At 35.7% G+C, this 11764-nt stretch overlaps 1 protein-coding gene and 1 long non-coding RNA gene across 2 annotated transcripts; both read right to left on the bottom strand.

The window, feature by feature from the left end:
• Window positions 1-2838: 2838 nt before the first annotated feature.
• Window positions 2839-4133, bottom strand: LOC114762104 (uncharacterized). The gene is made up of 2 exons (XR_003742224.1): window positions 4034-4133; window positions 2839-3108 (listed from the first exon to the last, which is right to left on the bottom strand). It is a non-coding gene; the product is annotated as an uncharacterized LOC114762104 (long non-coding RNA).
• Window positions 4134-4258: 125 nt separating this feature from the next.
• LOC114762131 (disease resistance protein RPP4-like) lies at window positions 4259-9644 on the bottom strand. The gene is made up of 6 exons (XM_028951589.1): window positions 9169-9644; window positions 7609-8533; window positions 7073-7372; window positions 6633-6968; window positions 5929-6532; window positions 4259-5820 (listed from the first exon to the last, which is right to left on the bottom strand). The coding sequence occupies exons 1-6, from the start codon at window positions 9642-9644 to the stop codon at window positions 4259-4261; spliced, it is 4203 nt and encodes a 1400-aa protein (XP_028807422.1).
• Between the last annotated feature and the right edge of the window lie 2120 nt (window positions 9645-11764).

Below are 11764 nucleotides of genomic sequence, written 5' to 3'. Positions count from 1 at the left end.
ATAATTTATATCCGATGGATGCTGCTATTCTTCTTGCGTTCCAAATTCAATTGTGAGAATGGTAACAGCAACTCATCAAATTCATCAATATTCCGATGCCTCTTTTTTCCCGTTATTAACCTCAACTTCAATTCCTTTTGTCTGAGACCTATATTGGTCAAACTCCACATTCTTTGATCAAGCAATCACCAAATTTAAATTCAAATTTGACCTTTGATTTATATTTCCCAGCTTTACTGGAGCCTATTCTGCTTTGAATATCCTCCAGAATGAGTTCACAATAGAGAGGATCATACCATAGGGAAACATTATTTGAATTCAATTCGATCGTTGAATAATGCCATCCTCTAGGGCCTTTTTGATAAATGTTAGTTTCATCATAGTATCCACATGATGAGTGACGTAGATCCCTTTTAAGGAGAATTGAGGAATAACAAAGCAGAAGATGAAACCCAATAAGCCATCAAAACTAGGATTAAGTTGAACAAAGACAGAAGACTCTGCTGTCAAGCCTTTGTAACCAAACCACTCTGGAATAATACTTGTTTCAAAATCACCAAATTTTGCTTGCTTCAGTGAGAAACTAAGCTAGCATACTCCAGTTTTCTACGAAACAAATATCTTGATGGGCCGTCGTTTCTAATTTTCTCTATGTACTCTCCCACTCCTCTACAGTTTGGAAATGAAGAAATGAACCCAAATTGGCTAGGATCAGATTAATGGGTTGCCTTGGGCATAAGCGACTGCTATTTGAACTAGTTCTTTATATTCACTTTTATAACCGTCTTTATGGAAGGCTTTGAGGTTGAAAAGCTTAGGTGAATTGTGGCAGCCAGCCCATTGCTATAGCCACATGTATTTTGTCAACTTCTCCATCAAGTACATGTCTTGTCTTTACTTGTTATGACGATTTTACCACTATCAGATCCCCGAGGGAGCTTCACTTTCCAAATGACCTAACTGACTTGTGTTAATCTTTCAAGAATATATCCTTTAGTAGTTCATAGAAAAGTTTATTGTAAGTAATGTGTGCGGATGTGTTACGTTAATTTTTTGGGGGGGGGGGGGAATTGTTGTAAATATACTGGTTTGTTACAATATAAACCAATATATTTCATGAGCATTAAACTTGACGTATCTTATGGACACCTCAGTACACCATCACCCCCACCATTCACAATCTTAGGAGATATTAGCTCCTAAAAGAATAGTGGTCATTTTATATGCTTGAATTATGCTTAATTAGAAACTCAAATAAAGATTTAAAACTTGATCTTGAAGCTGGAATATTTTTTTAGAGATGTTGAACATTTGAGGATGGATGTATCTTATAAAATTGAAAGGTTGGACCTAAGCTTCTAAAATAGTAGATGATTGCTACAAAGTGATAAACTCAGTAACAAAATGGCTTAGATGCTCCTTGATTGGTAGTAACGGATGAGTATAAGATTTAAAACTTGATCTTGAAGCTGGAATATATTTTTTTTAGAGATGTTGAACATCTGAGGAAGGATGTATACTACAAAGGGCTAAGGTGCATCCAGCACCCCCAAGTATTTTTCCAGGTGCACTCAGTGGCCTAAAGTAATTTATAGTGCAATTTCACCCTCAAAGTAATTAAAATGGTGCACTGGTATCTCATGCTAACAGATCTATTACTTTGACCGCGAAATTGATGAGTCAGCACAAGTTTGACCAAAATAATCTGACCTGGCATGTCTAATAAGTAGGTGACATGGCATTTCTTGTTAATTCTTTTGTTTTGTCTGAATATTATCTCTAAAATATTGCGTCTTGGGTGAAACGACTTGCGGAGGAAAACGAAAGTAGGCTTTTCTTCTCCATGTTTCGTCTTCAGCAAATCGTAATCCCTGTGGTGTGAAATTTTCTTCTCCGACCAAATCGATTGAAGTTTGTATTTGTTTTTCCCTCTATGTCAATGGCCGCACCCGTTGAAACCTGAGAAACATTGTTCATCTATTTGTGCCCCCTTTCTGCATTTGAATATCTGATGGGTGAATCAAACTCAGATTCGAGGCGAGGAGCAAAAAAAGGATTGGTTTGGTCAGACAAGTTGGAATAGAAACCGAGTATGAAGCACGTCGAAGGAATTGCTTGTTTCTCTTGAATACAGGAATACAGCTTTTAATTTTTGTTTTTTTTTAGGTTCTTTCTTTTTAAGAAACTGCTTTTCTTTTTCGCTTTTTTTTTTTTTTTAGTTTCTTTCATTTTGAGAAAGTGAAGACATGGAGTGCAAAGTTTGTCAAATAGCGGTTCATTTCTTTCCTATAAACGAAAGAAGATTTGCCTTGAACAGAAATAACAATAATTATTCATTCATTTTAGCTGACGCATCCCAAATACAAAAATGTAAACTTAATGGACTCTCAATTGATAAAATAGGAGGAGTATATGTTACATGTACTTACTATTATTATCTTGGTTAGTAGTTTTATAAAATTATTAGATATGATTATTCTTAGTTTAAAAAAATAGATATGATTATTCTATTTAAGCTATCAAAATCTTAAAGAACTCATTGAAGAGGCATTCAACTCAAAACACTGCTTTGTAGCCAGTGTCAGGAATTGCATCTTATCTTGAGTTTAGTAAATCAGGACCGTAAGAACCGTCCTAAGCCAAAAAAAAGTAAGATTAAATAATTTTTTGTTGTTGCATATTTTTTATAAATCATTTTGTATTTTGTGTGAACAGTGCAGTAAATTGTCATGACTCAATTTGAGCCGTGATCGGCATATTGACCAAGCCAATACAAGTACACTTAGTTTAGGTAGCTTGGATTAAAACCACATTCACACCATACTAACTAAAAGAGTCAAAAGAAAATTAGCCTTCATTTGTATCAAAACAAATCACAGTTTGCATACTGCAAGGTACCAATTTCAAAACAAATTAGCCAACATCAGTCAAGCATTATTCAAACAAACGTTCGACATAAATTTGAAGTTGACACAACACAATAACACTAGCCCCTCCATAATAGCCATGACACCATGGGATACTACGTCGTCATTATTCTAGCTTGTCCTACTTAACCCGTGTCCACAATATGCAACAACAGAGATCGCTACTCAATTGCATGCTGATCTGCAAAGTAATGAAAAAGGGGTGAATCTATTATTGACTCAATGAAACAAATAAAAAAGTGTGAGGAATTCAAGCATTGACATATAAGAATTTTTCCCAAAAATATTTTCGAGAAGAGAATTTAAAACAAATATGATCAAAACCAAGCCATAACATTAGCCAATAATCACAAGGCATTCAACTACAACTATCTTTTCACTTATACACCTCACATCACAATCTTTACCAGTGAATAAGCGTTCCACCTACATTACAGCATATTGTGTTTGTCTATATATATATGTGTGTGTGTATATATATAAATATACTTACCTCCTTAATTTATAGTACATCAAATATACCTCTCTTCTGTATAAGCACGGGGAATAACCATCCAACACACATACATATATCCTCTTCCAGAGAAATAACCATCTCACCTAAGTGTAGATATATAAATATCTATGTGTGCATATATCAGTAGCTTAGTTATGAAATCCAGAGGAGATAAAAGCTTCACCGTAGAAGTCGAACTCCCTTGTAAACAAACTGAAATCCAACAAATTATATATCGGACTTACGAAAGCCAGCTTTTTAAGTAGACAAAATTACAAGAAGATATCCTATATCTAAATCATCTCAAGTTTTGGTTGATGATTTCACTTCACTGATGCTTTTTTTATTATGGTATGTAATGAAGCTAGGCTATGCATACCAAGTTTCCTATTATGTTATGCCTTAACAGACTTCCGCTTCAGTGAACATATTAGTGAAGTTGTCTGAATTAGATATATACCCACTGTAAGAAGCCGATTTGAAATCCTAGTAGTGGAAATAATTGGATTCAAACTTATCAATAGAATTAAATATATTACAGGGCAGCATATTTTTTTTAAAAGCATCAAAGTCAACTTTAATAGATGAAATGTAAAAGAGGAATACATACCGATCAAGTAATAGATTATAGCCAGGTAATCTATTTCTCACGACTGTGATCCTTTGTAGATTCCAAATTCAATTGGGACAGCAGGAGGAGCACTTTGTCGACAGCATGAGAAGTCTTGGACCCAGGATTCTGGGGAATAGATTGAATGATTGAAGACTCCTTCAATTTCTTTGTTGAAGGGAGTTGGTACTGGTCATCATCAATATTTCGTGACCTCTTTTTTTTTCACACCTCCTTTCGATTTTGTTGTTGAAGAAAGAAGTTCGTGTACTCTGAGGCATATATTGGGCGAACTCCACATTCTTTGATCCAGCAGTTGCGCTCTTTAGAATTGCAATCATTGGTATAATAATTGCCAAAATGAAATTTAAATTCAAGCTCCTCATCATGACCTTTCCCCTTTTTTTGGAGTTTCTGTAGTATAAGTTCACTGTAGAGGGGATCGTACCATAGAAAAACATTATCTGAATTCAATTTTACCATTGAATAGTGCCATCCTAATGGACCATTCAAATAGTTACCATACATCCAACTCCTATCAGACGATACACTCAGGTCATGTAAAGAGAAAGAACATGACGAGTGACATTCGTGCCTTTCTTTTGAGGAGAACTGGGGTATAACAAAGCAGAAAATGAAACCCTTTAAGTTGTCAAAATCCAGAGCAAACCGAACACTGATCGAGACTTCTGAAAATTCATACTTTATCATTGAACTTTTATAAGTAAACCATTCTGGAATAATACTTCCTTCAAAATTGCCACCTTCTCCTTGATTCAAGGAGAAAGTAGCATATTTTGGGATTCCATGAAATGAATTCTCATCAGCACAAGTCTCTTTTTGGGTACCCAAGTTTGACTGCAACAATTCCATTTCTTGAATGAAGTTGCGATATTTCGAGGCATATATTGGCAAGACTCCATATTCTTCAATCATATCATCAGCATCCCCACTATCTGCATCAAGACGGAATTTAAATAGCACCTTTGATCTATAATTGGTGTTTTTATCGTCCATCTTGTTATGGAAGCCGATGAATGTGCAAGGTAGATTCCACAGAAGAACTTGATGTGAATCTAAATTTGTCATTTTTCCGCTAAAGCTACTTGAGATCCATGGCCCCAAATCATCACCAACATACAGTTCGCATAAAAAGTTGGTGGAAGTGCGTTGAAGAACAGACCACAAAATGAAGCCAATTAGGTCGCTGGTGGGGAAAGGAAGCTCAATAGTTATATTTTTGGAGGCCTCTGCTACCCGATTCAATGTAAACCACTGTGGAGCTTTTCTTCCGGAGTAGCAAATGTAACCTCTTTTTCGTGCGTACACTAGTCGGCTCAATGAGGAATAAGCACTTTCCATAGCATACGTTTCCACTGATATGCAACCTTTGCCATAAATTTTTTCAAGGAACGGTGGTAGCTCTGGCAGAGAACGAAGTCTTCTACAATTGCTCAAGTCAATTTCTTGTAGATTTGAAAGATGCTTGATGCCAGCAGGGAGTTCATACAATTGTTCACAACCATTAAGAATAAGTCGTTCAAGATTTTTGAGATAGCTAACCGAGGAACAGAATGTTGAACCCGGCGTTATTTCACCTGGCAGAGAACGAAGTCTTCTACAATTGCTCAAGTTAATTTCTTCTAGATTTGAAAGATGCTTGATGCCAGCCGGGAGTTCATGCAATTGTTCACAATCATTAAGAATAAGAATTCTAAGATTTTTGGGACAGCTAACCGAGGAACAGAATGTTGAACCCGGCGTTATTTCATCCGTCGACAATGAAGCTTCAGTATGAGAAATGAATTGTAGTGTCGTCAATGATGTGCATTTGCCGGCATCTAATACTTCAATGGATGGAGGAAGCTCGGGTAAAGATTAAAGGTCCTTGCAACCGCTTACATTAAGATGGTATAGCCTTGGGAGATGCTTGATATTGTTTGGAAGTTCAGTCAAATTGCAGGTCCCGCTCAAATCAATTGTTTGTAGAGATAACAAAGCATCAAATAAGACATGGAGCTTTGACTTATCAATTATTCCTCCCCCACAATCATAAAGACGAAGCACCTGGAGAGATCTCATGTAACAGATGTCATTGATTGGAAGATTCTTTAATGTTGAGCCGTGGACATAGAGCGTCTCGAGTTTCTCCATAGGCCCAATTGAAAAGTCCAATATCTCGACACATGTTCCGTATAAATCTAAATCCTCCATTTTGTCTGAAGAGAATGAAAGTTCCTTGAGACTAGAGCAACCATCGACATCTAGGTATAAGAGAGATTTTGATTGACTCTCACATTTCAAACTTTTTAGGTTTCGGCAGCCCCTAAGCGTCAGATCTATCAATCTTGGGAGAGATAAAATTGATGGATGAAGATGTCGTAAACTTTCACAACGTGTCAGATCAACCTGTTCAAGATTTTGGGCCGTTGACAAATCTGGCAACTCTATCAATTGGTTGCACCCATAGAGGTTTATCTCCCTTAGGTTCACAAAGTTCTGCAGCAATTAAAAAGAGAAATATTACATGAGAAGCAAGAGTCTCAAATTTCAATTAAATTATAAAGAAAGAAATTAAAACTTTTAATTGTATGTTTACCTGCATGCCATCCCATGGTTTGTCAAGGTTGCTACCTTGCATGAGAAGTTTGACTAGTTTCTCTGCACAAAATGACAATGGTAGACACTTGGAAAATGGATTTAGTTTTGAGAGCGATTTTGATTGACTCTCTGTAACCAAACTCTTTAGGTTTTTGCACATCCCAAGATCCACAAACTCTAATCTCGGAAGAGATAAAATGGATGGATGAAGATGGCATAAACTTTCACATGCGAAAAGATCAACCCATTCGAGTCTTTCAGCGGCTGACAAATCTGGCAACTCTATCAATTTTATAGATTCCCGAAGGTTGATATTCCTTAAATTCACCAAGTCCTGCAACAATTAAAAAGAGAAATATTACATAGGAATCAAGAGTCTTAAATTTGAATCAAATTGTAATAAGGAAAAATTATAAAACTCATATTTGTATGTTATACCTGCTTGCCATCCCATAGTTTTCGAAGGTAGCTACGGGGCATGTGAAGTTCAACTAGCTTCTCGGCACAAAATGACAATGGGAAAGACACTAAAGGAAAATTGTCCCACCGAAGATGCCTTAACGAATTGGGAAATGATTCAAGCCCTGATGGAAGATTCAGAATACACGATCTTTCATGATTGAGGGAATAGAGTTCCAGAAACCTTAAATTTGTCATCTTTCTAAAGGGGTCAGCACTCAATTGTAATTTTTCGATTCGAGACAAATCTAAACTTATGCCTTGAATTGCATCACTTCCCTGAACAACATAAAAACCCAAAAGAAAATAAATAAATTGCTTTATATTAACAATTTTTTTCCCATTCAATTTCAAATGTTTAATTAGAAAAAGGAAAATATTTTTCTTACTCGATTATTTTTTAGGACGTCGATGATGTCACCAGAATTCCATAGTCGACTACGTCCTCCTGGATTCTTACACTCTTTGCGAACAATTTCGAAAGCCATTAATTGAATTAAATCGTGCATGCATACCGCACCATGACTAAGACTTATCAACGCCCTTTCCACAAGAATTCCCAAACCAATGCTTGCGCCAAAGCCAAAGCTCTTTAGCATTGCTTCTACATATTGTCCAGATCTCCCTTTAAAAAAACAAGCAATGTCTAAAAATATCTCCTTCACTTCGTCATCAAGTCTATTGTAGCTCAATTTTAACACTTCTTGAATATCTTCATTGGCCATCCTTTCTAATTTTCCCAACGCACTTTCCCATTGATCTACAGGTCTGAACTGTAGAAGCGAACCCAAAACGGTTAAGGCCAACGGGATGCCTTTGGCATAAGCAAGTGCTCTTTTAACTAGTTCTTCATATTCACTCTTATAACTATCTTCGGGAAATGCATTGAGGTTGAAAAGTTCAAGTGAACTTTTGTCACTCAATGCCTTGGCCTCATGTATGTCATCAACTCTAATTCCTTTAAGTACATGCTTATCTCTACTTGTTATGATGACTTTACTACCATGTCCCAAAGGAGGAGTTTTACTTTTCAACTCATCAAACTGCTTTGTGTTGCTAACATCATCAAGTACAATCAAAACTTTTTTACGATTGAGCCTTCCAAGAGATGTATTCTTTAATAGTTCTCGGAAAAGTTCATCACGTACATATACTAACCCATGCTTTTCATAGTTTTCCGTAAAATTTCTCAAGAAGCAGCAACTATCAAATTGAGAGCGGAGCTTGACAAATACAGCCTCAGCCATTGTTGTTTTGCCTATTCCGCCCATCCCCCATATCCCTATTGTTGAGAATTTTTCTAGCAATGACTCAATATGATTCAAATTCTCATCAATTCCGACAATAGTTGTTGGGGACCCACGGTTCAGTTTTTTGTTGATGTCTCTGACAATATTTTGAATGTTCGTGACAATATTTTGAATGAGTTCTTCGTCATCCCTATTATTAAAAAAAGTATCACTCAAGAAATTAATGCATCAAATGAAACTTAAGGAATGGTTTAAATAAAGTGACAACTACTTGATTACGGTTTTTTTACATGATAAGATTATTATTTTTTTAAAAAAGCGACAAATTTCTTCATAGTTTTATCAAAATTGCACAGATATTTTTCCTCCATTTTCAAAATTATTAAGAAGGATTCATCCAAACATAAGAAATGTATACATAATTTACTCTACTATGATTTACTCGTAATAACAATTAATCCAAAGAAAGGTTATGTTGAAGAGTTGAAAAATCAACTTCCATCTGATAGGGGGAACAGGAAAAAAGAGAGGGGAAAAAAATCAACTTTCAGAGCTAAAGTATCTGATTTTGAGATGATGCCAATTAAATAATGTTTTTTTCATGTAAATCCAACAGTGTAAAGAAGTTAAGTTTATATGTCATATATACACGAGTATTACAATGAACATGATCCAACATCATTATTCACTACCAGTTAGTTAGTTGTCAAATAAGCTAGCATGGAAAGAGAAAGCAATTTATACAAATATGAAGACCAATCACAGGAATAAGTAAAAGTATGAAACTCTGATTCAGATACTTGGAGTTAGAGAATGAAGAGTGACCTGTAGTTGCGGGAGTCCCATCCTGCTAGATTTGCAATATCAAAAAGTGCTTGTCTCCACTCCTCCACCTTCTCTAAGTTTTTCTCCAAATGTTCTGCGAATGCTTTCTCATAAGCTCCCCTTTGTTTGCGTACATCAGATGGGTTGATTTCGTAGAAGATAGGAACAACAATCTGTGCCTGCTGTCGTTTGCAGCGAAGGATCTCAAGGAGCTCATTCAAACACCATTTGGAGGAGGCATAGTCTTTAGAGATGACCACCACAGAGATGGATGAATTCTGAATTGCTTCAATGAGTGATTGGGAGATGTCATCACCTTTTGGGAGCTTATAATCAATGTATGTCTCAATATCTCTGCAGCACAAGGCAGTATAGAGATGGCTGATGAAGGAATTGCGGGTGTCCTCTCCTCTGAAATTCAGAAACACATCATATTTCATGGAAGAAGGTGATGATGGGGAAGCTATGTCAAACATGGTATTCTGATTACTCTCTCGAATCTCTCTCTGTCTTCTTTGCTGAGAAGTGGCAAAGATGAACTGATGATGGATTATGTATGGCAGTGGATAGACTTTATTCACCTTTTCAAGTCTTCATAGCCAAGTGACACAGCAACTGATACTTTTACCCTTTTCACGTTGGAATTAATAACAAATTTCATTCCCATTCTAACCCCCACCTTTCTTTTAGCTACAAAATGTTTAAATAAATAATACTATAATGATTATTCTTTTCGTTTTTTTTTAATTTAGACAAAATATCATGACAACATTGTCCCTCGTATGCACCATGAATCCGTTGCGTCTGAATGGGTGTTACTTTTTTTTTTTTTTTGCATGTGAATGGTTGGCACGTAAAAGGTGATATTGATGCTTCATGTCAATTGCTCTGTTACTTCTCTGCAAATTCCCGCCAACTTCATATTTCATTGGCCCATTTCTCGCCAGAAAAGTTAGGCATAAGGGGAAGAATGAATGACCTTAAAACTTTAGCTTAGTTTGGATGTGAAGGAAAAAAAAAAAAAGAAAAGAATATTGCCAAGGGAAATTCCAAAAAAAAAAAAACAAGAAGAAGAAGTAATTTTCCAATTATTTTTACAAGTTTTGTTCATAGTATTTTCTCCCCTTATTTTCAACAAATTTTTTCCTCCATCCAAACCAAGGCTGTGTTATATTTGATCAGATAACATATACTATACAAGGACATAAGAACTTGTACTGCAAAAAAAAAAAACAGGGGATTAGTGACAGAATTTAATGACAAAAAATTTAGTGACGGAATTTTATTCCATTATTAAATTAGCAACGGATTAGTGACGGAATTTTATTCCCTTACTAAATTCTGGGACTTGAACTCAATGCCCAAAAAGATCCTACTAGACCAAATCTTTGTTAGTAACTTTATATTTCTTTTTGTTGGTTCAGTTTAACCAAAAATAATGGCTTAATAAACATCAAGAATTAGTCATGATTCACTAGATGATGTCTAGATCTAATTTGAATTGAAGGAGTATTTTAATTCTAAATATAAGAATTTAATATATTTTATCCATCAAATTTATAATTTTCTTTTTATGCTATTAATGTGGTAGTTTTCAATACAATTATTAAATGAATATTTAGGTAAATCAAACACATATTTTTTAAAATAATAAACTTAATTCCATAAATTAGTTACATAACTCTTATATTTAAAATTGGAGGGATATGAAGTCAAGTCTTTGGGAGAATTACATGTGCATGTGAAAGCTTCCACGTAACTAAGGTCCAACAAAATGTGTGGCCTACGTTGAAAAAGTTGATATGCTCTCATGCCAATTGCTTTGCTATTTCACTGCAACTTTGTCTGAAGGAATAATAATTACTCTGTTACCTCCCTGCAGCTTTCACCAAGACATGGTAGGGTCAGAGTTTTAATTGTTAGATATGGTAGGGTCAATTTTGTTGACCAAAACAGTATCTGTTGTGTAGAACTCAAGTCTCTGGTAGAATTGTATGGTTTGGCTTCCATATTAAAGCGGTGCATATCCTCATTGGAAAAGTTGTGAATGGATGGAATCATGGAAGAATAAATGACCCGTCACGTACTATTGAGAGCTGCAGCATGACGATGGTTGGTGAACCTGTTGCGGGTTTCGCCTCTAAAACTAAGAAACACATCATACTTTTTCGGAGCATTCGGCCTACAGCTAAAGCTTGAGGAAGCAGAAGCCATTGTAGTTTGTTTCAAAGTACAGAAAGAACAGTTTACACACACTCTCTGGCAACAGTGATGGGATGATGGGGTATATCAGCGAAAGACTTGACTCACCTTTAATTCTTCAGACCCAATGAACATCACTTGTGACATAACTTTTAATACATGAAATTGGATGGATGGAACCGAAGGTGAATATGGCCAGTTGGTAAGAACAAGATAAAATTATTAGTCAATTGATATGAAGTCAAAAGTCAGTTTTTTGTTGTGGAAAAACCATAAAGTCACTTTGATAAAGGAAAACTTACAAACGAAAAGTGCCGCCACTCTGGCAGCTTCCAGGAAGGGATGGTTTTGCATCTAACCATTTGATGAGCGAAAGTGGCTGATATAATTTAGT

This window comes from Neltuma alba, unplaced genomic scaffold (assembly GCF_004799145.2).
Source record: "Neltuma alba isolate B1F8T4 unplaced genomic scaffold, ASM479914v2 tig00011195_pilon, whole genome shotgun sequence".
In the NCBI taxonomy this organism is placed as follows: Eukaryota; Viridiplantae; Streptophyta; class Magnoliopsida; order Fabales; family Fabaceae; genus Neltuma; species Neltuma alba.
This window is presented reverse-complemented; position numbering and strand designations above follow the sequence as displayed.

Coding starts and splice junctions, on each gene's coding strand:
- LOC114762131 (XM_028951589.1), bottom strand. CDS start 9,644: ATGTTTGACATAGCTTCCCCATCATCACCTTCTTCCATGAAATATGAT. Junction 7,373..7,608: donor TAAGTCTTAGTCATGGTGCG/GTATGCATGCAC, acceptor TATGTTGTTCAG/GGAAGTGATGCAATTCAAGG. Junction 6,533..6,632: donor AACCATGGGATGGCATGCAG/GTAAACATACAA, acceptor TAATTGCTGCAG/AACTTTGTGAACCTAAGGGA.